General features: G+C 37.6%; 3 protein-coding genes across 3 annotated transcripts; all 3 read left to right on the top strand.

Annotated features, from left to right (window-relative positions):
* Nucleotides 1-1,241: 1,241 nt before the first annotated feature.
* Nucleotides 1,242-2,566, top strand: LOC145059458 (uncharacterized protein At4g22758-like). Its single transcript, XM_079007307.1, has 3 exons — nucleotides 1,242-1,660; nucleotides 1,899-2,106; nucleotides 2,176-2,566. The coding sequence occupies exons 1-3, from the start codon at nucleotides 1,361-1,363 to the stop codon at nucleotides 2,403-2,405; spliced, it is 738 nt and encodes a 245-aa protein (XP_078863433.1). The 5' UTR covers nucleotides 1,242-1,360; the 3' UTR covers nucleotides 2,406-2,566.
* A 3,235-nt stretch (nucleotides 2,567-5,801) lies between these two features.
* On the top strand, nucleotides 5,802-7,458 carry LOC145059271 (protein cornichon homolog 4-like). The gene is made up of 4 exons (XM_079007127.1): nucleotides 5,802-5,956; nucleotides 6,583-6,764; nucleotides 6,916-7,038; nucleotides 7,129-7,458. The coding sequence occupies exons 1-4, from the start codon at nucleotides 5,885-5,887 to the stop codon at nucleotides 7,163-7,165; spliced, it is 414 nt and encodes a 137-aa protein (XP_078863253.1). The 5' UTR covers nucleotides 5,802-5,884; the 3' UTR covers nucleotides 7,166-7,458.
* Nucleotides 7,459-8,846: 1,388 nt separating this feature from the next.
* LOC145059431 (Nucleotide excision repair, TFIIH, subunit TTDA) lies at nucleotides 8,847-10,096 on the top strand. The gene is made up of 3 exons (XM_079007284.1): nucleotides 8,847-9,003; nucleotides 9,606-9,647; nucleotides 9,729-10,096. The coding sequence occupies exons 2-3, from the start codon at nucleotides 9,613-9,615 to the stop codon at nucleotides 9,904-9,906; spliced, it is 213 nt and encodes a 70-aa protein (XP_078863410.1). The 5' UTR covers nucleotides 8,847-9,003; nucleotides 9,606-9,612; the 3' UTR covers nucleotides 9,907-10,096.
* Nucleotides 10,097-26,400: the final 16,304 nt, after the last annotated feature.

The following is a 26,400-nucleotide window of genomic DNA, read 5'->3' as shown; positions in this document are numbered from 1 at the left end:
AATTGCAGATGGACCATTCACATCTGCGATTTTTGTGGCCATTTTTGCAATTAAAATTTTTTTGGCTATTTTCCACAAAGTGATTAGTATCTTTGGCTATTTTTGTTATTTTCTCTTATATTTAACGGTTAGGTTGTTTATTACTAGATATTTTTATTTTAAAATTTTTATTATTTTATAAGTAATAATATATAGACATAAATAATGTTGCTTATACAACAAATTGAAATATTAATTTAAATTAACAATAAACTAAACATCAAAGTTGTTTTACGTTTCTTCCTGTAGCACATGTGTTGTTAAGTAATATATATATATATATATATATATATATATATATATATATATATATATATATATATATATATATATATATATATATATATATATAGGTTCAAATGTTTTTCATATTTGTTGTGTGCTAGAATGCACCAATATGAATTTTGTATTAATTATATATATATATTAAATGTTATCTATATTTTTATGGAAAGTAATTAAATTCGTCATTAATGTTAACAATAATATTTTTTCAGAATAAATTCATATCTAGAAGAATGAGAATGTATTGCAGCAGAATACATTCTCGTTCTTCATATTTCATACAACTTATTGTATTTTAAGTGATTGATTCTTGAAACAAAATACAAATTCATATATAAAAACATAGATGCAAATTCATTTTGAAAGAGTGTGATTGCCGGTATTAACGACGGATTTAATTAGTTTTCATAAAAAGAGAATTATAATTATGGATATCATTTAATATACATATAATTATGGAAATTATGTAATATCTATAATTATTTAATTTACTATATATATATATATATATATATATATATATATATATATATATATATATATATATATATATATATATATATATATATATATATATATATATATATATATATATATATATATGAAAATACTTGTTTTCTTTATCACAATATCATGATTCATGAATAGCATGAGCTTATATGGTTATTATCTTGCCACTATTATCAATTATTTCAAATGATTTGACATTGTCAAATGTCATGTAATGCTTATGGATTTATGGTAAAGTAACACACTTTATTTTCTTTTAGTGTTTGCTTTTATAATTTATAGGTATAGTTATTAGTTTAAACAAAAAAAAGTCAAATTATAATATATAGTTACAAATTCGAAATTCTGAATTTAATTATTTATATATGAGAACAAAATTAATTTAAAAACAAGCATCAGCATGCTTCCGAGATGAACAACAACCAACAACTATACATATACTTGACTTGTATCCATAACTTTACATATACCGTTCATCGTATCTACCTCTTCAAAGAATCAAACCGCTTTTCAATTTTGATAATTAATGTCAGAGAAGCCTCTCAGTGGACGGATTCCGGTTAAACGGAATATCAAACCTCCACATCCTCCTTCGTCTACTCACAAACTTCGCCGGCGAGTAGTAGTTCGTCGATCGTCAAAGAAGCCATTGAAACCCCTTAACAGATGCAACTCGGAGCCTGCTTTGCTGACCGGCGTTCTCTCCAATGATTTTCGTGAATCGACGGAGGATCACGGCGGAATGATTTTACAACGTCGGGCTCGTGCAGACGTTTTCTTGTCGTCGCCGGAATTGGTGTTGCCTTATTCTCCGCCAAAAATTGAGGTAGAGGAAATCGGTAACTTGATACTTTTCACTTAGGTTGGTTGATGATTCACGCTTCGATGATCTCCGACTTCATAGCCAAAAATATTACTAATCTGATTTTGAGATAAATTCAATGAATGTTTGATACGATGATAGCATTGAATAATTGATGATCAACATCAATTTGCGTATATCAAGTTTTCGTTGTACTATTTGAAAACCAATCGTGATAATTGGGGATAGAATTAAAACGCAGGGATACAATAAAGAAGCGAAGGTAGTGGTGAATGTAACAGTTGAAGGAAGCTCAGGACCAATTCGAGCAATGGTGAAATTGGGTTCAAGTGTGGAGGAAACAATGAAGATGGTGAAGAAACAGTATGATTCAGAAGGCAGAAGCCCTCAAATTGATCAACACTCCATTTCAAGCTTTGAACTTCACCCTTCTCATTTCAGTCTTCAAAGTAAGTAAAAAAAAATTTTCATTTTTATGTTCAGATGAATTTTGATTGAGTATATTTGTTTGTATATAGGTTTAGATAAGTCAAAGATGATTGGAGATATTGGTAGCAGGAGTTTTTACATGCGTAAATGTAAGGAAGACAACTCCTTCACTGGATCGGAGATTATTGTAACAATGGACAGCAATTCTTCAACTCCAACTTCCATCATTGTCTTTCCCAATTTTATTTCTCAAAATTTCAAGAAAGTTATAACATTGTCGAGCAAGGTTTTGAAGATCTTGGGTTGTATTGATGGGTGATTTTTTTTTAACTATAATAAGCTTAGATCCTTTGTAAGTAGAATATTATGACCTTCTATAAACATTGTTAAAAGAAAAAAAAATGGAGTGGGACGCTGATGAAATTAATAATGTAACATCTTGATGTGTAAAGAATAGATAATGGAAATAATTTTTAGGTCTCAACATTCTCAAAAACAATCTATGTTTTTTTTCCTAATTCTCTCAATAGCCTTTTCTTTACCAAGCAAAAAAATAAATCTAGTGGAACTCTGATGCAAGAAGGCCTTTTAAAAAGGTACACATCATGTTGGGATAATGTTGGGTTAAGCCCATCACATGTTGGGCCTAAATGTTGTAAGCATCTGGATGATAACCTTAAAAACTGTCAACCAGAGCAGTCATTAAAGTTTTTTAGCTATGTTTTTGTAGGTCATCTCAATAAAATATCATAGTACCTCAACAAAATATAACTCAGAATAGCTCCATACCACAAAAAGAAAGCTTTTTGATTAAGTTTTTTCATAAATTAAAAATAATAAAAATAGATATGGTCCCATGAAAATGATTAGATAAGCTCTTAATTAAGTTTTTCTATTGGTTAGAAAGTTATGGGCCCAACTAAAATATTGAAAAGCTATCCCCAATAGCTCGTTAATTAACTATAACTAAATGCTTTTTCAATTAAAAAAAAAAATCTTATTGTGGATACTTTGTACTTGTACTTGCATGGTGGCAAGTATGAAGTGTCTCCTCTGCTCGGCGCATAGGCCACTTGGTTTTGGATCCCCTTATTTGTGCTTCATCATGAATGAAAATGGTTGAAGTGATTTGATCAACTTTGCGTAACCGGTGTTCTATCTTATGTATCAAGTTCATAGATTTGAAGGTCTTATGATCCTCTGACCTCTCATCAAGGTGGTGAGTTTGGCTACGCTTCATTAGTGTTTCGTTACTATTTCTTTCTCCTCAAGATCCCCATACTAAAGTTCTAACCTTAATTCTATAGTCGAATTACTATTGCATGAAGATCAAGTACCACGTATGTAGACAGATAGAGATGATAATTTCACCTCTTCCAATTAATGGATGTTTAACCATACAATAGTTGGTTTAACACCTCAATCTATGTTGGTTAATGTTATGCTTTAATTGTATACAAGTTGGTTTATAATATTTTTACAGGTTGTTCATAATTGTTATGACTTAATCAAAGACCAATAGTTGTATATGAGATATTAGATACTACTATTTTAATGTAATAATAATGTGTAAAAACTTTAATTTTGTACAAATAAAGTTTAGAGCATAGGTTTGCAGAACCAAAAGAATTAAACGAAATTAGGAGGTTTGGTCAACATTTAGCCTTGGCACGTATTTATTTAGGGACGGGATGAAATTTAGAGCATAGGTTTGCAAAACCAAAAGAATTAAACAAAATCAGGAGGTTTGGTCAACATTTAGCCTTTGGCACACATTTATTTAGGGTCGCCCATACGTGGTTATGGTTCGACCCCTTGATGACAAAGACTACAATTTCTAGGGTCATGCCAATGAGTGGTGCAGCCTAAGGAAGGCCTCCAAAATAATCATCATATTTTGTCTCTCACCACCATCAATCTAATGAATCTATGAATTAAATTTGATTTTTTCTACAATAACAAAAAAACGATTCATAATAAATCGATTATGGTTTTTCACACAATAGAAGCTTTCTGATTTTAATTTTTGTTTTATGGTTTATGATTTCAATATTTCTTAATACATCGATTTTGATACTCTGATTTAATACATCCTTCAAAAAATCGATATTGTATTCATGTTAATTTGATTTCAGATAAAAAAAAATCATATCTATACAAGAAAAAAAAAACATATTTTCACATAATCATCATATTTTGTCTCTCACCACCATCAATCTAATGACTCTATGAATCAAATTTTATTTTTTCTACAATAACAAAAAAGCGATTCATAATAAATCGATTATGGTTTTTCACACAATAGAAGATTTCTGATTTTAATTTTTGTTTTCTGGTTAATGATTTCAATATTTCTCAATACATCGATTTTGATACTCTGATTTAATACATCATTCAAAAAATCGATATTGTATTCATGTTAATTTGATTTCAGATAAAAAAATCATATCTATACAAGAAAAAAAAAACATATTTTCACATAAAAAATCTTATATTTTCAATATAAAAACTTTTTAAATTTTTTTAAATATATGAAATACCTATTTAATTCTTGAATGAGATAGCACGATACAGTTCAACAACCAATATCACATCTCGATGGCTCTCCCTCTTTATATTGTATTGTTTTTAAAATGATAGTGTTTTTTTTTAAATGGAACTTTATATTTGTTTAAATGCATAACAATTATACAATTTGTAGTTGTTTTTATAGCAGTGTACTTATTTACTATCTTTTTTATAACAACGTACTTTCTTACTTTCACTTTTTTTATATAAATATACCTTCTCTTTCTCACATTTTATATCAATGAACTTCGACTTTTATATCATTTTCAATCATTTGGTTAACCGATATTACCAATTAACCAAAACCATTAACCATAACCAATTCTAACCATAACTAATGGCTACCGAAATACATTAACCGATTGTAACGATTATGGCTCGGTTTTGGTCAATAACCGAACCAAACCGCCTCATATACACCCCTAATGTATTGTGTAATTTTGTCGAATTTGTATTGAATAATTATGAAGTGGGTTGGTGAAGAAAAGTTTTACAAAACTTATTTTTTTATATAATGTATGGACTATTTATATAATTTTGTCTAATTTATATTGGATACTTATGAAGTTATGATTTTGAAATATACTACTTTTTATTTTAATTTTCTTTTACGGTTTTTAAGGTGGGATGCATCGATTAATAATTGAAAAGATACGAATAGTATGAACACATTGTGTTATTGGATTTGTATATATTTATGTACGTAATAAATATCTATTTTTATAAATATGTATTTTGTATAAAAAAAATTTAAAAAGTTTTTATATAGAAAATATAATATTTTTATGTGAAAATATGTTGTTTTTTATATAAAAAAAACTTTTTTGTATAAATATGATTTTATAAAAAAAAAACATATTCGAAACAAAATTTTGAGAAAAAAAATTGTAAATACCTATTTGCCAAAATTTAGTTTAAGTCTTTAACCATCAATTTTTTAACCAAAATTTAGTTTAAGTCTTTAACCATCAATTTTTTAAATTACTTCGTTGATCGGTATTTACAGGTAATAACTTTATACATATATTTTTATATTTTTATGTTATTAAGTGTAATCTAAAATAATAGAGGGAATCAAAACGGACAACTTATGACGTTGAGGGTGCAAATTGTCAACTCATGGCTTTATTCATTCTCCCTGATTAAATATAACTATAGATACAGAATGTGTATGTAGAACAAGAGAGCACCCGGAGACAGAGAAAGAAAGAGAGGAAGAAGAGGAGAGAGATGGGGGAGATAATTACATGGCTACTGTTCTTCTTCATCCACATAGCTCTCCTTGTTGTAGTTGTTTATCAGGTAAATCCTCGTAACTTTACCGTTTTTTACTTCTTCCTTTTTAATGTGTTTATGTTTGTAATCATGTAGAATCTGCAATTCGTGATCTGTAACTGCTTTATCTTTTACCAAGTCTTGATTTTTCGATCATTCTTGAACTAATTATAACCAATTGCGCCCTTGGATTTCCTCAATTTGTCAAATTGCGAAATTAGGGTTCTTGTGAAATCTGATTTTTGGATTGAAACATGCGTCTGCAATTCACATTTAATGGATTGCACGATTACCCTAATAGCGGCTTTAATTGCTTGTTTTTGAAGCATACCCTGCTTTTAACCCCTTTTGGCTTTGAGCAATCACAATTTTCTTGAAGTTCCAGTTGCATTGTTTGTAGTAGAAAAGTACCAATTTTTGAACTTTTAAACCATCGTACTAGGTTTTGCATTGTCAACCTAATCCAATTTTGTAAAAACTTCAAAAAGAAACTATATTTTATAAAAATTTTGATCCGTGTGTATATATATGTGTTAGCTTGAATATGTACTACATTTAATCTATGAATCAGCATTAAGATTTATCTTATACATCCATAATTTATAGGGTTCAAAATGTTTCTAACTGTAAATATGTTTTTTTTTTTTTTGCAGCTTATGTGCTTAGCGGATTTAGAGTTTGATTACATTAATCCTTATGATTCTGCATCTCGCATAAACTTTGTGATATTACCAGAATTTATTACACATGGAGTTTTATGCTTAATATATCTTTTCACTGGGCATTGGGTGATGGTCTTACTTGGTTTGCCATATCTTTACTACAATATTCGATTGTAAGTCTTCTTCTTCTTCTTCTTCTTAATATAATATCACAATCAAATGGGATCATGGAATGTAATCACTCATTCCATTCCATCCAAGATCCAACCAAACAGACTATCATTCCAAGGGCAAAATGGTCATGTGTATAATTATTTTTACTAGGTACACTCGGAAGCAACATCTTGTGGATGTCACAGAGATCTTTAACCACCTAAGCTGGGAAAAAAAGCAACGGCTTTTCAAACTCGGATACCTTATATTTCTCCTCTTCATCACCTTATTTTGGTAAATAATACGAGTACAAACATGATTAATACAATTTACCATTTTGTCCTTTACTTGGATATCTTGTGACCCTTTTTTTGTTCATTGCAGGATGATCTATAATGCATTGGAAGATGATGAAATGTAGGGTCTTGAAGGTCAACCAGATGCACCAAAAGTTGAAAGAAGGTGCCCTCACATACTTAGGTTTAGATTGTGACACTAGCTCTTCACTTATAATTTTATAAAAAATCATTTATTGTCTTCACGAGTTATTTAACAATTTGGTATTATTCGTGTTTGTTGTATTATTAGCGTTATTTTGCATTTGTTTTATTTCAAGGAATGCAGAAATAGAGTTCTTTCTTTAGAATTATGTTAGAGGATTTGGTTGTCATGTCGTTGATTTTTTGTGAATTTTTATTGGATAATGGTTTTTTGTGATCTGTCTACTGATAAAGATGGAATATTGTAGGAGTTTTTAATTTTTGGGATGTTAAATATTGATTGTTGTTTTATTGATGATTTCTGGTTTGACATGGCAATGATAATAAAGAATAGAATGTATATTTATGCAGCGAATTTATATTTCTTCTATCAACTTATGTCAAGTAGAAAGTTCCTAGCAAGTTTGGCAATATGTTTCAATTTGTTACAAATTCTATATCACCAATTTATGTGTTATAATTACTTGGTTAAAATCATGACAATTTGTGTGGTAAAACCTAATTTTATTTATCTATTTGTGCATTCCGATATTATTTGGTTGGTTAAATCTCATTTTGATGAGGAGTAACAATTTTAATGCCAATTAAGAGAGTTTTTGGGATTGTTTTTTGAAATAGTTTATTACTTATTGTTTTTTTATAGCCAATAAGTTAAAAATGTATTTGGGTATAAGAAAAGTATTTCTTGAAATGATTTTTTGTGAAGGTATAAAAAACAAGAACCCATAAGTAAGGAAGAGTTGGCTTTTTGAATAGCTTTTAAGCAATAATAATTAGGGGTGAGCAAAACCGTACAACAACTAAAATTAACCGTAAAAACCGCAACCGCAGTAAAAACCGATGGTGAGGTTTTCTGTTTTTCAAAAACCGCAAATTTGCGGTGCGACGCGGTTATTAGTTTTCTAAAACAGCAAAAAACCGCATATATTATATACAATTTTTTTTATTAGTTATTAATATATTAAATATTAAAAGTAATACAATCATGGATGAAAGAAGAATAAAATTCTAAAGACAAAAGTGTGGTTTTTTTTATTATGTTTAATTTTAAAAAATGGTGAAATTTGATAATTTTAAGATATTTATTGTTAATTACTAGTGATTTGACGTTTTTAATATATTAGTTGTTTGTGATTTAAGTTAATTGTCTTATACCTTATGTTTTTATTTATTTATTATTACAAGTAATATGCTTGAACTATTAAAACCGTTTGAACTCTAAACTGTGGTTAAAAACCACACAAAATAATCACACTAAATTCATGCGGTTAATAACCGAAACACAGAAAAAACAAAACCGCACCACAAAATAATCGTACAAAATAGTTTTAAAAATGGGTTAACTGTATTTGTGGTTAGTGTTGAGGTTTTGACTAATAACTGCACCGCGTTCACCCCTAATAATAATAATTTAAATGACATCTAAGATGTGTGTGGGTTTGCTTCTTGAAATCGTTTATTAACTTATTAGTTTTTTTAAAAATCTAATAAATTAAAAAAGTATCCCTGGATTAAAATTACTTCTTAGAATGGTTTTTTTGTGAAGATATAAGAAACAAAAATTGATCAGCAAAAAAAGTAAATTACCTTTATACCCTCAAACCACCTTTAACCCTTTCTCGTCAGACAATAGTCTCTCTCTCGTTCTTCACCAACGTCGCCACAGCTGCAAAGGCTTCTCCGATCTTGCACGCCGGCGACCCTCCTCCGATCTCCGCTCCAGAACACCGCTGCCGGCGCCGGCTACTGCTACTTCTCCGTAAGTCCCACCTCCTAGATCGATAAGCACATGATTTTTATTGTTTATTTTTGAATCTTTGAACTCAATTCTTGTATGATTTCTGTTATCTGGTTTGGTGTTTGACATTTTTAGTTTCGGTTCATTATACACGTTTAGAGGGTGTTTGGGATTTGCTTATCTAACTCCAAATTCCTTGTCGTGACTGTTAATATCTTCATCACAAGTCTAGGGTTTCTAATTGATTCTCATTTTTGAAAGTCTAGGGTTCATGAATACATTTGTTTATATCAACTGTCAGTTTGTCACTTCAATTGTGTTTACAAAGATGACAATTATGCATCCCGGTAATATGCTGCTCCATGATGTAAAATTATACTCCTTTCCCCATGGCTATTTCAGTAATTTGAGTTCTAAGTATTACGTCAAAGTTATGTCACTTACACAGTTGTTAAAGCTATAGAACATTTAGCTGTGCACTTATATAATTTCATAAATTTTGTGATGTGTTCAAATTTGTTATGGCACTTACACATGCTAGTTTCTTGGCCTCTAAGAATTTAGCATTTGTAGGAAATTTATTTGTCTGATAAAATGAAGTTTGCATTGGTTTAATGTTGCAGTGAAATCATGGTACATGCAGCGAAAGGAGTATTTATCTCATGGTAAGTCGCTTAATCTTTTTGCAAAAATGGTGGATTGTGCGCTACTCTGTAAAAATGGTTTTTCATTTGTTGTTATTGCAGTGACATACCAATGGCTCAATTCATAATAAATTACAACGCTTCATTGCCACAATCACAAAAGTTCATTATACACATTTTGGATGGAACTCATCTGTTTGTAAGCAGTGGTATGGAAGGCATGATAAGAAGTGCCATACAAGAGTTCAGAGAGAAGAACACATATGAGAAACCTGCTTGATTCTTCACTTCATTCATTATAACAAATTAGCAATCACAATTTTTCAAAAATGGTCCATCTGGTTTCCGAAAAGTGGCACTTTCAGAACTTTTTTGGAAATCAAACACGGTTAGAGCCTTTTTGGCTTGGGGTTAAATACTTGTGTTATGATCGAGCTCAAGCTTTTGATCATTTGATTGTATTGATTTAATATTGTTACGTAACAGATAGAAACATAAAACTAACTTTTTGGTAAAATGGTTTATTTTCTAAAAAGAAGGTAAATCGAAAATTTGTTTTAGATTATAATCAACTTTAAATATATTTGTAAAGATAAAACAATTTGTTTAAAACTGATTTTTAATAATAAAAATATGTTGATGGATATTTTGTATCCATGCAATTTACTCGTAACACTATTTTTGTAACACAATGGTTATACAAAACAATCCCTAAATTTGAATATTGGAATCCTATAATTGGAACTAACAATAACACCTAACACCGCAACTATAAGAGTAACATGTTAATTGGGCTTTGTCCAAAGTTTCATAAAGATCTTAAAGTTGTATAGAGATGTAATTGGTACCCGCTATCTATTGACTAAACTTATTGTTATATGCTACCTATGACAATAAACTTTAATGCGTATATTAGGTTATATTAAATTACGTTTTAATAAAACATAAGGATGATAGTATATAAAAGATGAATATTGAAAATACTATAGTAAACTTTTATTTCCTTGTAGATGTCAACGAAAACCGAAAAAAAAAATCGCTTCGTTCTTTGTTAGAGAATGAGAAAATGATACCTATAGTTACCATTGTGGTAAAATCGGGCATTGGAAGAAGTATTATCATCTATGACTTTCTAGGCTGAAATGAAGCAAAATTAAGGCGCCAAGCAAGTCAAGTATATACTTTTCGCTCTACGTGATAAAATTTTATGATTTTCATATAATTTCTAGGTGTTTGATACAAGTTATGGAACCCACATTTGTAATAGTATGTATGTATTTAGGAATGAAGAAATTAAACATGAGTGAATTGAACTTGTTTGTTGGCAATGAAACATGAGCACTTATTTGAAGCTATTGGAAGCTACGTGTTGAAGTTACCAAGTGGTCTCATTCTTACTTTAGATGATTGTTATTGTGCTCTATATTAATAGTTACAACTTCCCTTTTAAAATCTTCTAGCTATAGTCTCAATGCTAAAAGACTCAAGTATGACTTAAATTAAACTTATTTCGGACGGTCTTAGACATACTAACAGGAAGTGAATTGCAAAATTCCACTTATAAGAAATTTTGGAATTAACTGGCCCTCAGTCATTTGATTTATATGAACCATGTTTATATCAGAATACAAAAAATGATCCTTTCTAAAGCATCCAAAAATATGGTCCCAAAATTTTCGTTTTATAATAGATAAAAATAGTGTTTTCAAACATAATTCATACATCTCATCAAAACAATGTATCAAAATCAGAGTAAGTATGAAACACGGAATCTCTATGGTATGTGCGATGCGGTAAGCCCGAGCTCTTTTCTTTGGAACTAGAATTACCTTAAACATAAACTGAAAACCGTAAGTACAAAACTTAGTGAGTTTCCCCAAGATAACACATACCATCATATCACATAACAGGCCCCATGTAACACCCCAAGTTCAGAAGCAAGAGTTCATGGGTGTAAAGTGTTATTAGAAGGATGGACTCGGCGAGTTGGAGCTATGACTCGTGCGGAGCGTAAGAGCACGTGATAAGTGGCCTGACTCGCCGAGTCGGCGGCTGGACTCGACGAGTCAATGCTGGAAGAGGAGAACCCTAATCTTAGGGTTTGCATCCTATTTAAAGGACTTAATGTCCTCCCCTCAACCCCCTTACCACCCTTTGAGATCCATAAACCCTAAAATCGTGAGTGAGAGTCCTTGGAAGCAATTTGGAGCTTAGATAAGTGATTTTGTGAAGAGATCTTGAAGATCAAGGAGATTTGTGGAGATTCGACTTATTCTTCAGTGGGGGGTCGTTTTGGAGGTAATGAATCGTTATCCTTGGCCTTCTCCTTTCTAGATCCATCTTTCATGGAGTTTTAGGGTTTGTTCGGAGATAATATGATGAGATCTTGGTGCATGAGTTAGATCTGGAGCTGAAACTCCAAATCTGAGTTCTATTTTGATCAAATATGTAGAAAGCCCTTCTAATTGCTATGCAAAAGCCATTCCCTATGAGTTAAGTTCCTTTCTAGCTTAATTTTTGGAATTATGGGACATGAAGCACGTAAATGTAGCAACTTTATGTTGCTAATGCACTCTAGGGACCCAGATCTATTGTTTGGAGCAATGGAGTAGCTCTGTATCTTTCGATTATGGGAATACCCGTATCAACTCAACGAGTCTGGGAGATGACTCGGCGAGTTAGGCTAGGGCTTTAGGCATTGAGTCGCGTAGTGACTCGGCGAGTCGCATGGGTGAACTTGGCGAGTCATATGATGATGAGCTTGGACTCGACGAGTGGAAGAACAACTCAGAGAGTCTGATGAAGATTGTCGTGGACTCGGCGAGTAGGTTCTTGGACTCGGAGCAGTGAGTTGGTCAAGATAGGACTCGGAGATTGTTGAACTCGACGAGTCATGGGGTGACTCGGCGAGTCGAGTCGTGATGTGAGAGTTTCTGAGTTTTAGAACTCAGCGAGTTAGTGGGTTGACTTGGCGAGTAGAGTCAACCAGGAAGGTTGACTTTGACTGGGGACTTTGACTTTGACCGATTTGACCTTCAGGGGTATTATGGTAATTTTGGATATTTATGTCATTGGATCATTGATGATTATAGGTGTTGGAGTTGGAGGCAGTGCTTCGGGTTTGTGCTTTCGTGATTTGGTTCGGCAGTTACAAGGTGAGTTATCCTTACTATATCAATAGGGTCTACGGCACCAAGGCCGACCCTTTATCGGATGGGAATCCGGGTATTTCTTTGATATGTTATTGAATTGCTAGATCTGTATCCTGGTATATAGGGTAATGTTATGTTATTGACCTAGTTAAGGTCGGTATCCCGGTATATAAGGTAATGTTATGTTAGTGACCTGGTTAAGGTCGGTATCCTAGTTAGGATATTGTTATGTTGCATGATCTGATAGATTCGTTTGTTTGGCTGTGGATTGTTATGCGATTAACTGTTTTATGTGCACATGGTTGTTTGAATGGGGTTGGGTTGAGGCGGGTCTTGCTTTATGCTGTAGGCCAACATACCCAGGGCGGACCGGATAGACCGGAGGCCCAACGAGCGGTCCGAATAAGCTGAAGGCCCCAAGAGGGCGGTCCAGACGTGCCAAGGCTCGGAGAGTGGACCAGGCCGACTGAAGGCCTGGCGCGGGCGGACCAATCATACTGTAGACTCAAAGAGTGGACCAGGTGGATTGAAGGCCTGGTACGGGTGGACCAATCATATTGTAGACTCGATATACATGGCTAGACTCGGAGAGTGGACCAGGTGGACTGAAGGCCCGGTGCGGGCGGACCGGTCACACTGTAGACTCGATATGCATGGTTGTTCTGTATTGTGATATGATATGAGTATGGTTATATGTGGTTGGTATTTTTGGGGATAACTCACTAAGCTTTCGGGCTTACAGTTTTAGTGTTTTGTTTCATGTGCTTCAGGAGATCGTGGCAAGGCGAAGGCATGATCGTACCGCTCCTCATACTTCATGATTTTGTGATTTGGTTCTGGGGATACTCTGATGTTTAAACTCTTTTGAAAACAAGTTGTAATAACTTAATGGCTTTTGAATGAATTAAAATGTTTTAAATTGGCGCAATTTTTATGAGTGTTACACCCCACCCAAAGAGATACAGGCCTTTCCCGCACAACGATCGCACTCATAAAATGGGCCCTACCCACACTCGTAATACGGGCCCCACCCACACTCGCAATACGGGCCCCACCCAATAAGCATACATATACAAGCACATACAAGTATCACACAGACAACGAGTATATCAACATAATCAACAAGGGTCAGCCTTGGTGCCTTAGACCCGCTAAACCCGGTGAGGAAAGTTCACCTCGAAAAGCTGATCGAAACAAATGATCCCTGCCTGCTGATCCTACGGCTCTCTGAGCTAATAATTTCCAAATAAAAGCTAATCAACAGAGGGATCTACCTCATTACCAAAAATCCCTACTTGGGGTATAAGACTATTTTACCCCTAACATAACTTGGTCCTTATATCACAACCCATGACCCAAAAAATAAACAATCCCATAAAGCCCAACATATGGCCCAATTTCCAAATGGGCCCAATCCTTTCACATAGGCCTTAGCCCAAAGCCCAATAAGGTTTCTCTAGCCCATCGGTCCAGCTCCAGATGGTCCACCACGGCCCAAGTCACTAATCGATGGAAGTGACCCAAACTGAGGCCCAAACAACACAAAGCACAAATCATCCATGGGACCAAAAAGGTCCAAAAACTCAAACACAAGAGATCTAAGCATTCATAAGGCAAATTCTGAAATTTATACCTCAAATGAGTGCTAAATGATGATGATGTTTCGGATCTTCAAGCTCAAGCTTCACCAACTCTCCTTCACCAACTTCCTCTTCTTCGTTCCAAGGCTCCAAGCTACCAAAAATGATTTCCACAAGGCCAAGAACACATAAGGATGATAAGGGTTAGATTTTAGGGTTTCTGAGCTAAGGAGGTTGATAAGGAGGATGGGACATGGGACATAATGACATATTTATATGGCTTGAACCCTAAAAATTAGGGTTTTGAGTCAGCAAACGTACGATGCGCGTACCACCTTGTACGTTGTGCGCATGTGCATGGCTCTGTGTGTTTCCTTAAGCTTACTACTTCCCACGTACGCCAAACTTACGCCCAACGTACGGCTTCAGCTAGACCAAACCCAAAGAGGCCCAACCTCTAAGCCCCTAACAAATTCATGGCCTAACACCAATAAATGCAATATTAAATAAATTAACAATACCTTGGAATCACGGATGTTACACTTTCTTCAGTATCGATAAGAGGGTAAAATATCTATTTAAACTCATACATACACATGTGTGTGTCTTTTATAACTATCACCAGAGATGGAAACATTCATTAATAACTTCAGTAGATACATATATATCTACCTACTTAGGCATAATAGTGAAGTCTTTGATTTGATCGAAGTTTTGGAATCAGACCTCACTTGATATGAGCTTGTTAACTACTTGGGTGTTATATTAGATCCAAAATTTGATAAATTGTTAGAAGCCATAAAAGAAGACATACGGTCCATGAAGGATAATCAAATTTGGAACTTAAATGATCCTCCACCAGACAACAAAAGTGTTGGATGCAAACGAGTCTTCAAGAAGAAGACTGACATGGATGGTAATGTACACACCTTAAAGACCAAAATTATGGCGAATGGTTACACATAAATTCAGTGTACATGCTACAACAAATCCTTCTCTCTAGTTGCAAGTATTAAGGCTATTAAGATATTTATTGCCAGAACCACATATAGTGATTATTGGATATGAAAAATAGAGGTAAAATGACCTTCTTAAATGGTCACCTTAGTGAGGAAGTCAATGTGGTTAAACTAAAGGTTTTTTTATCCAAAGCATCGAAAGAAAGTGTGAAAGCTTCATAAATCCATGTATAGATTAAAGCGGGAATTTGGGAGCTATAATCTCCACTTTTATCAAAAAAATCAAAGATTATGGTTTTAATGAAAATCAAGATGAACCATTTGTTTACATTAAAGCTAGTTGGAGTATTGTTATTTTCTTTATCTTGTATGCAGATGACATACTTCTCATGGGAAAGGACTTTTCGACCTTGAAATGTGTAAAGTCTTGTCTTAGAAAGTGATTTTCCATGAAACATCTACAAAATACAACATATATCCCAATATCACTATCTATAGGGATATTATAAGATCTTGAAATGGTTCATGATGTAAGATTATAACCATGGAAACTACCAATGAAACATGGAATCATGTAGAGCAAGTCTTACAATCCCACAACATATTATAAGGTAAGATGCATGAATGATAGACCTTATGATATGCATTTGACCTAATGTATCATATTCCTTAAGCATGACAAGTGGATATTAATATAATGGGGCATTTCGGAACATATTTCGGACAAATTTTCAGGTGGGCCGACCCATTACAGTGGGTCCGAAATTACCATTCTGGACTATCCGTCCGTGTTCCGGATCAGGAATTTGAATTTCAAATTCTGGAATATAATTTGAAAAAATGCGGACCCTCGCCTTTATTTCGAATCTTGCTCTGACTTCCAATTCCGATTCCGACACACGATTCCAGATCTTTTGACTTTCGATTCCGATCGTCATTCTGATCTCCGACATGTAAGTCCGATCTCCAGCATGCAACTCCGACATGGAAAAAGAGCACTACGACCCCGTAATTTGACAAGTACGTTCTTTGATTTCTCTTTACCTAGTTTTCTTGTTTGTATAAGGTTCCTATCCGTCTATAATTACTATTCTAGAATACGTAGAACACCTTCAGAATGAACTGAAAACGTTCCGGCTTTTAAATTAAAGATGTCATTGTTGAAGGACCAACTGAAAAGTAGTTTAGATGTTTGGGTATTGTTGATTTACATCGAAATGTAGTGTTCGGGATCTTAAAAATTTATTCTGGAAGCCTCTAAAATGCGAGGAACTATTTCGGAACATGAGGAACTCGTCCAAAGCATAAGGATCTAGTCTGGAATATTGGTCAGTTTTCGTTTCGGAATGAACTAATAACAGTTTTTTTATTTGTGCAGCACAACATAGTTTTTGATGAATCCATTACACTCTCTTGTAAACCCAAAATCGGAAGGCAAATGCTTGCGACATTTAGAGATAGACCTGAATGAGAGACTATGATCTAGAATACATGTTTTGGGAGGTGGTTAGACATTCCTAATGTAAATGGGGATCCTTTGCTTCTACATTACGTCTTTCTCCACGAAGTTGTCACCGATCCCGAAGCCAAGTACAGGAAATGGTTTTTGAGATTGGGGGTTACGAGCTGTCTTTCAGGAAGAAAGAATTTTGTCTCATCATCGGCTTCCATTTTGGTGACTATTTTCCTGCTTCTGCATCCCGCCCCGTCTTCCATTCCCATGCCTTTCCTATGGTCCCGAAGAATGTCCCAGTCAAATTAGACGATGTTATTTAGGTGTTTAAACATTCACTTAATGAGTTATCGGACGAGGATGCGGTCCGTGTATGTCTTCTATACCTGTTAGATAACGGTTTCAAGGGGAGGTTGCCTAAACAGCCTGTTACACAAGAGTATTTCAATTTTCTATACAACCTTGATAAATTCAACATGTATAATGTCATCTATTTTATAATTACCGATTATAGTTACATATCGTTACTAATATTTTTTAGAAATTTAATTGTGAACTAATTTTTGATATGACAGATATCCATGTGGGAAGATAATTTGGGATCAATTGTACTCATAGCTGGAAAATGTATTCAATAAGGTTGACAAGCATATACATCCAGTCGATTTAAGAAACAACGTAAAAAAAACGACCTACACCCTAAACGGGTTTTTATATGCTTTTAAGATAAGTATATGATGAAAATTTTATTATTTATTTTTGTTTGCAAACATTCTAACAATTTTTTATTTATTTGTTTGCTAACATTCAAATATGGATTCTTGAGACTTTTTCGGTGAGCAGTTTGTTTGGTACCCGACAACAGAATGTGATCATTCGGACTGTTGCATGGTCAAAACTAAGGCCTTTAAAAAATCCTGAATGCAACCGGTTTTTACAACTCGACAAAGTATGATTACTTTATTATTCAAATATTGTTTATTATATAATTTATGTTTATTTATAATTTTATAATTTTGTTAGCAGGATAATAGATTCGTACATAAGTTGGAGCAGACAGAATATAAGATGTGTGCTGAATGGTGGATAGTCCACCACACACCAGAAGGTAGAAACAGTGTTCCAAAATATTTACACAGTGACAATCGATCGGTGAATTAGTCGATCAGAGATTGACGATCAGGAACTCACGGTGATGATCAACATCTCATACTCTTAGTCTCAACAATATTCCAAGACCAAAACATTTACCCAAGTCACAAGGTAAAAGTTTTCTACTTTTTCTTTTTCACTTTTTGTTCCATGTATCAAACAATCAAACAATCATATTATTTTTTTTATCAGAAATAAGATTATCAAATTATGTTTTTAAGAATTGAAAAATCAATTTACAATAAATGAGATGATCAGATTATGTTTAATTGTTTATCAAAAATCATATAATATGATTTAGAAATCGTTGTTCTTTTTTTGTTAAAAAAAACTTTAGCTTATAAATTTAAATTGTTACGCATTAAGAGCCGAGGACCCTATTTTTTCCGGCTCGACCAAGACATTTGAAGCTTCAGAACCAGTCATATATTTATCAGTCATATATTTATTATCAAAACATGTATACAATGTTATCATTTTAGATAAGTTTAAGCCTTAATATATAACTTATACATAGCTTGGGGTAATGTTGGTTTGGTAAATATATTTTTAAAACTCATAAGGTAATCAATTTATATTTAAGAATCTTTTTTTATATCATTATACATGTATTGTTTCACAATAAAGTAATAATTCTAATTGGTCCACTGTCATTTTGGACATGAGGATATGAACTTTAACACTATATGACAATGCAATTACACAAGCCTGTCATGAATGGATCTTGGAAATTTGACTAGCTTTTGACACTCATATTGATAAGTTCTTAAAGTCAATAGATTATTGAACAAAGAGTGGACGGAAGTCTACCCCTAAGGGAGGAGGGAGTCATTCCCTTCCAACCCATCGAACCCACTGCCACATCAATTTTTGTCTCTTCTTTTTCTTCATCTTTCCGAACTCACAACACACGGAAATCCTATCTTTTTGAACCCACTCAACCCACTCAATTTAAAAAAATACAAAACAACTAAGGTACAAGTTTTAAAACACATGGTACAAGAGAAAATAAGAAAGAGAAAATGGAGAGAGATGATGAAGTGAGTTAGTGAAACCAATCAACCCACTCGTTGAAGCGTGAATGCTACCGCCGATAACTCTATTGCAAATTAAGATTTTACATTTGATTGTTTTGTAAATTTTTTTTAATTGAGTGGGTTCAAAAAGATAGGGTTTCCGTGTGTTGTGGGTTCGGAAAGATGAAGTAAAATAAAAGAGAAAATATGATGTGACAGAGGGTTCAGTGGGTTGGGAGGGAATGACTCCCTCCTCCCTAAGGGAGGAGGGAGTCGTTTCCATTGAACCCACTGAACTCACTGCCACATCAGCTTTTTTCTTTGATTTTTTTTCATCTTTCCGAACCCACAACACACGAAAATCCTATCTTTTTCAACCCACTCAATCAAAAAAAAATATTAAACAACTAAGGTACAAGTCTTAAAACATATGGTACAAGAGAAAATGAGAGATAGAAAGTAGAGAGAGATGATGATGTGGGTTCGTGAAACCAATTAAACAACCCGCCGAAGAGGGAGTGGTACCGGCGGTAACTCTATTGCTAATTACGATTTTACCTTGATTATTGTGTATATTTTTTTTAATTGAGTGGCTTGAGTGGGTTGAGAAAGATAGGATTTCCGTGTGTTGTGGGTTCGAAAATGTAACACCGTGAATTTCAAAACAATTTTTCGCATAATTTAAAAACATATTCATTTAATTTTCATAAAACATCAGTATTTGAACTCCAATCAATGTCATACAATAAATCCCAAGATCACATATCATAAAAATCCCATGTGTGTGTACTGATCAAGCCGGCGCCTTCCCACGGTCATCACTAGTACCTGAAACAATAAACACCAACACTGTAAGCACAAAGCTTAGTGAGTTCCCCAAAATACCACACATAACACATATTAGCCACTCGAGGCTATAACTCTCTGGGTCCGTAGACCCTACTCTGTGAACCCACTGGTTCTAACTCTGGGAACCTTCCGGTTCCAACTCTATAAACATGCACAGCATAAATCACATAGAAATAATGCAGTACAACACATAACATACATATAGCATACAATTACTCTGTCACATAACACTGATTACCTACTCAAGGTAAACTATAGTGAGAAGACTCACCTCGCGTATCTCGATAACTTGCAAATCCCGGAAATCACTCGCGCTCGATCCTCCGAGCTATAATCCTCCTATAACACAGTATATCTCTAATTAACACTTTCTCAACTAAGGTTGACTACCCCTATCAAGTCAACTCTGGTCAACTGTCAACGGTCAACTTTGACCGGACTCGGCGAGTGCACTAGAGCGACTCGGCGAGTCTATACGTGTTCACTGACTCCCTAGGATCCTCTTTTGACACATCGAGTACACCCCTAACTCGACGAGTTCCACCTGGCATGAATCGTGGGGCCACCACGACTCAACTCGCCGAGTCTCAAGAACAACTCGGCGAGTTCCAGCTCGACTCAGTCCATCTGTCACCATCTCCAACTCTCCCTGACTCACTGAGTCAACCCTTAACTCGGCAAGACCACTCGCTGAGTGGTTAAGGACAATCTTCATGCTACTCGCCGAGTCTGTTCTTCGGACTCGGCGAGTCCATGCGATGCATCAACTCAATCTCGTTCCTGAGGTCAAATCCGCTCCAACAACTCCTAGATCTAGCCCTCCCAAGCACATTCATCACGTAAAGTCACAATCTTGGCTACCATGCAACGCCTACAAGGCTTCTGTTGGTGAAATGACATCTAAAATGGTAACCTAAGTCCCCAACTCAAAAGGATATGCATAAAGCAGGGCATTTGGGACTCTCTGGACCTACTAAGGTCCAGATCTAGGTACCATTTCCCCATGGGACCTCTCACACTCCAAATACAAGGCAAACAAGGCATGAAGAAGCCTTGGATTTGACCATATCAAGAAAAACACGAGAATGAGCTCTGAATGTTACCTCAAATAGTTTCCTCTGCCGAAATAGAAGTAGATCCAAGCTCCCCAACTCTCCTAGCTTGGCCTTCCTCTTCCTTTCTTGCAAATACACACAAAAATGGTGAATGATGACCTCTTATCTCACTCACAAGGTTTCACAGGTGCTCTGGTGCTCTCAAGGTCGAAGGTAGCCGCAATGAAGGGGTATAAGGTCCTTTAAATAGGGATCAAGGCCAGGAAATTAGGGTTTCATTAAATAGCGTTGACTCGCCGAGTTCGGACGCGAACCCGCATCCAAATCCACGATCATACTCGGCGAGTCTAGGCTCCAACTCGCCGAGTCTCCTCACAATTTACCAAAAATATAAAAATATAAAAATATAAAAATATAAAAATATAAAAATGTATAATACCTGGGAATCCGGGCTGTTACAATTCTCCCCCACTAGAACTAGACTTCGCCCTCGAAGTCTCGCTCTGCAAATAACTCTAGATGCTGCTCACGCATCTCACGCTCCGGTTCCCAAGTCATCTCGGACCCCTTCCGATGCTGCCACTAAACCAAAACCAGGGGTACCTCCTTGTTCCTCAGAACCTTGATTTTTCGATCTCTGATGGCCACTGGTCTCTCAGCATAATTCAGGCTCGCATCCACCTGAATATCCTCTAATGGAACCACTGCCGACTCATTGACAATACACTTCCTCAGCTGCGACACATGAAAAGTGTCGTGAATTTGCCCCAACTCTGCTGGCAAATCCAAACGATAGGCTACCCGGCCTACCCTCGCGATCACTCGGAAAGGACCAATATATCGAGGCCCCAACTTGCCCCTCTTCCTGAATCGAATCACTCCTTTCCAAGGAGAGACCTTCAGGAGTACAAGGTCGCCGACCTGAAACTCAAGCTCGGACCGACGTCTGTCTGCATAACTCTTCTGTCGGCTCTGAGCAGTCAACAACCTCTGTCTGACCTGTTGGATTTGCTCTGTCGTCTGAAGCACGATCTCTGTACTGCCCATCACCCGCTGTCTAACCTCTCCCCAACAAATGGGGGTCTGACACCTCCTCCCATACAACAGCTCAAAGGGCGGCATACCAATGCTCGAATGATGGCTGTTGTTGTAGGAAAACTCTGCCAAGGGAAAATATGCATCCCAGCTACCCCCAAAATCCAACACACATGCCCGGAGCATGTCCTCGAGCGTCTGAATCGTCCGCTCACTTTGACCATCTGTCTGGGGATGATATGCGGTACTAAAATGCAGTCTAGTACCCAACTCCTCATGAAACTTCTTCCAGAATTTGGAAGTGAAGCACACATCATGGTCTGAAACAATTGAGATCAGCACCCCATGCCGAGATACCACTTCCCTCACATACACCTCTGCCAATTTCTCTGCCGAAGAACTCTCGTTGATAGCAAGGAAGTGAGCGCTCTTCGTCAACCTGTCCACAATCACCCAAATTGCATCTACTCTTCTAGCAGTCCTTGGCAATTTGGTGATGAAATCCATAGTGATCTGTTCCCACTTCCATTCGGGAACCTCCAATGGCTGCAACTTACCATGTGGCCTCTGGTGCTCGGCCTTAACCCTACGGCAGGTCAAGCACCTCTCAACAAACCACGCAACATCCCTCTTCATACAGGGCCACCAATACTCCTTTCTCAGATCCAAATACATCTTAGTGGCCGCAGGATGGATCGAAAATTTCGACCGATGAGCCTCTTCCATCAAAACGGTACGCGTTCCTCCCACAAACGGCACCCAGATACGTCCCTGAAATGTCATAAGCCCCCGACCATCGGTAACGAACTCTGAAACCAAACCAACAACCCGCTCTTTCTTCTGCATCTCAGGTTGCACAGCCTCGGCCTGTGCCCCACGAATGGCGTCCAACACTGGAGCGATCACTGTCAATCTCAAACATACATCCCGCAGCGGGGTGCTTTCCGCCCTGCGGCTCAGTGCATCGGCTACAACATTAGCCTTGACTGGGTGGTACAGGATCTCATAATCATAATCCTTGACCACATCCAACCACCTTCTCTTCCGTATATTTAGGTTTGGCTGATCCATCAAATATTTCAAACTCTTATGGTCCGTGTATATCGTACACCGAACCCCATACAGGTAGTGACGCCAAATCTTGAGGGCAAACACCACTGCCCCCAACTCTAGATCATGGGTGGGATATCTCATCTCATGAGGCTTCAGCTGCCTCGATGCATATGCTATCACATGCCCTCTCTGCATCAGCACTGCCCCCAATCCCAAAATCGATGCATCACAGTATACCACAAAGTCCTCCATCCCTTCCGGGAGGGCTAACACCGGGGCTTCGCATAGCCTTTGGCGAAGTGTCTCAAAGGAGGCCTGCTGCTCGGGGCCCCATGAAAAAGCAACACCCTTTCGGGTCAATCTGGTGAGTGGCACTGCGATTTTAGAGAAATCCTTGATAAATCTCCGATAATACCCTGCCAACCCTAGGAAACTCCTGATCTCGGAGGGTGACCTCGGCACCTCCCAACTCATCATCGCCTCAACTTTGGCCGGGTCGACCAATATCCCTTCCTGGTTAACGAGATGTCCTAAGAACTGGACCTCCCGCAACCAGAAATCACACTTGGAGAATTTGGCATAAAGCCTCTCCGATCTCATAACTCCGAGAACCTTTCTCAAATGCTCCTCATGCTGCTCTCTAGATCTCGAATATACCAAAATGTCGTCGATAAATACAATCACCGACCGATCCAACATCGGCCTACACACTCGGTTCATGAGATCCATGAACACTGCCGGGGCAACCACAAACTCATAATGCCCATAACGCGTCCTGAACGTTGTCTTCTGGACGTCCTCATCCCGCACTCTCACCTGATGATATCCAGACCTCAAATCGATCTTGGAGAACCAAGATGCTCCCTGCAACAGATCGAATAAATCGTCGATCCTCGGCAACGGGTAACGGTTCTTGACCGTCAGCTTGTTCAACTCCCGGTAATCAATGCACATCCGGTGTGAACCATCCTTCTTCTTGACGAACAGGATAGGCGCTCCCCACGGCGAGCTGCTCGGCCGAATAAACCCCTTCCCCAGCAGCTCCTGAAGCTGCGAGGATAACTCTTGCATCTCTGGAGGTGCAAGGTGATAAGGCACCTTAGCGATAGGCGCGGCCCCAGGAACCAAATCGATACTGAACTCCACTTGCCTCACAGGAGGCACACCCGGCAACTCCTCGGAGAATACATCCGGGAACTCACGCACTACCGGAACCTCCTCAACTGACCTCGGTCTCTCGGAATCCACCCGCGTATCCATCACATACGCCACAAAACCCTTACAGCCCTGCTGTAGACACTGCCTCGCCTTAGCGGCCGAACAAAATGCCGATCCTGAACGTGTACCCTCGCCGTACACCGAAAGAACTCCCCCACTAGGGTCTCATATGGTCACCAGCTGTCGCTCGCAGTCGATAAACGCACCGAATCTGCTCAACCAGTCCATGCCCACAATGACACAGACATCACCCATCGCAATAGGAACCAGATCAATCGGGAACTCAACACCGAAAATCTCGACTACGCACCCCCGGAGAACCTCCGTGGCATATATCACCCTTTCGTCAGCTATGGAAACTCTCAGAGGCCGACTCAACGCCTCACAACTAACACTGATATGCTGACTAAAAGACAAAGATACAAAACACCGACTCACACCCGAGTCAAATAACACCAAGGCAGGTACATAATTCACAAGAAAAGTACCTACGCATAACATAATATAAGCATAATATCACAACATCAAAATAAATACACGAAAGAATACATACCAGCCACGACATCGGGTGCCGCGCAGACCTCCTCCGCGGTCAGCTGAAAAGCTCTCCCTCGCGCTCTCGGCGCCTTGGCCTTCACTGGCCGACTCTCGATAGCTCTGATGGCGGCAGGGGCAGATCCCTGAGGTGCTCCCTGAGATGACCCTCGCAATTACGGACACTCTGCCTTTCGGTGTCCGGTCTGGTTGCAGTGAAAGCACACCGCAAACCCCTTGGGGCAGTCCTTGGCCATGTGCCCCTCCTTTCCACACTTATAGCAAGATCCCGCTCTACAAACTCCATCGTGACCCTTGCCACACTTCCCACAAGTGCGGCCCTTCTGGCTCCCTGGTTTGGGATTAGCGGGCTTGGCCCGCTTGGCTGCCGGCTGCGACTGTGCCGGTCGCCGATCCCTCCCTTGAGACTCCGCCTCCTCCCTGGCCTGAGTCTCTAGCTCAATCTCCCTCTTCCGGGCATTTGCCTGAAGCTCGGAAAATGTCCGGTACGAGGAGTTCGCCGCGAACTCCCGAATGTCTCGCCTCAAGATACTCAAGTATCGGCTCATACGTGCCTGCTCCGTGGACACGTGCTCAGGGCAGAACATCGCCCTCTCATGGAACATCCTGGTAATCACCGTAACAGACTCAGTACCCTGCTTGAGGGTCAAAAAATCCTGGGCCAAACGCTCCCTCTCAACCTGGGGAACGTACTCATCTCGGAACATGGCAGTGAACCTCTCCCAGGTCACTGCCGCAAGCTCAGCAGGCATAAAGTGCTCCGTCACAAACTTCCACCAGTCCTTCGCTCCCAAGCGAAGCTGGTTCAGCGCGAACCGAACCTTCAAATGCTCAGGAGATGAGCAAGTGAAGAAACATCCCTCTATGTCAGAAATCCACCTCATAGTTGCCACCGGGTCCTGGGTCCCATCAAACTCCGGCGGTTTTGTGTTGCTGAACTCCCAGAACAGCAACGCATTACCACCTTGCCGCCTCGCGGCAGCAATAGCTACGGTGGCCGCTGCAACAACAGCCTCAAAAAGAGCGGCATAACGCTCGTCAAAGGTCTCAATCAGCGTGGTCTTAATAGACCCGAACATCTCTGGTATCTCTGCCCTGATGGCCGCAGCCACCTCCTCGTGGATGATCCGGCGGATCTCCTCATCACTGGTCTCACTGCTCTCAGGCATCAGACGTGTCCTCACCATGATCTACCTATGAAATACAACATATGATAAATTAGAATCCATTTGAGCATACTCACACTCGACAACTGTTCCCTCCTTGATCCTTGGTATTCCAAAGACTCCTACTTGGGTTGTACACCGCTCCGGTGCTTTCAGTAGTACGGGCCCAATACTACCGTTCGCACCGTATCAGAATACACCCCAAGCCCTCCTCTTCGGATCCCAAATTCCAAGTACTCTATCATGCACAATCCACTCTCTAACAAATCTCTCATAAGCCCATCGCTGCTACCTACTCACTCTCAAGCATCTCATAGCAGCTCACCTCTCCCTAGGCTAAGGCATCACAAATCAGGCCACTCTAGTCCTAATAGGAGTACCTAGCCTACTCTGGCATGAGAATACTGTTGGGTTTTGAGCAATCTAACACTTCCTAAGTGTGCATGCAACCCTAATAAACCTTGGATCTATGTTTGTCTAAATACATGCAAAATAATAATTTTCCAAGGTTCATAACCTATCTAACATGGC

The sequence above is a fragment of the Lactuca serriola genome, chromosome 6 (genome assembly GCF_051521515.1).
Source record: "Lactuca serriola cultivar US96UC23 chromosome 6, Lser_US96UC23_V15, whole genome shotgun sequence".
In the NCBI taxonomy this organism is placed as follows: domain Eukaryota; kingdom Viridiplantae; phylum Streptophyta; class Magnoliopsida; order Asterales; family Asteraceae; genus Lactuca; species Lactuca serriola.
Note: the sequence above shows the minus strand (reverse complement) of the source record. Positions and strands in the feature narration are given on the sequence as shown.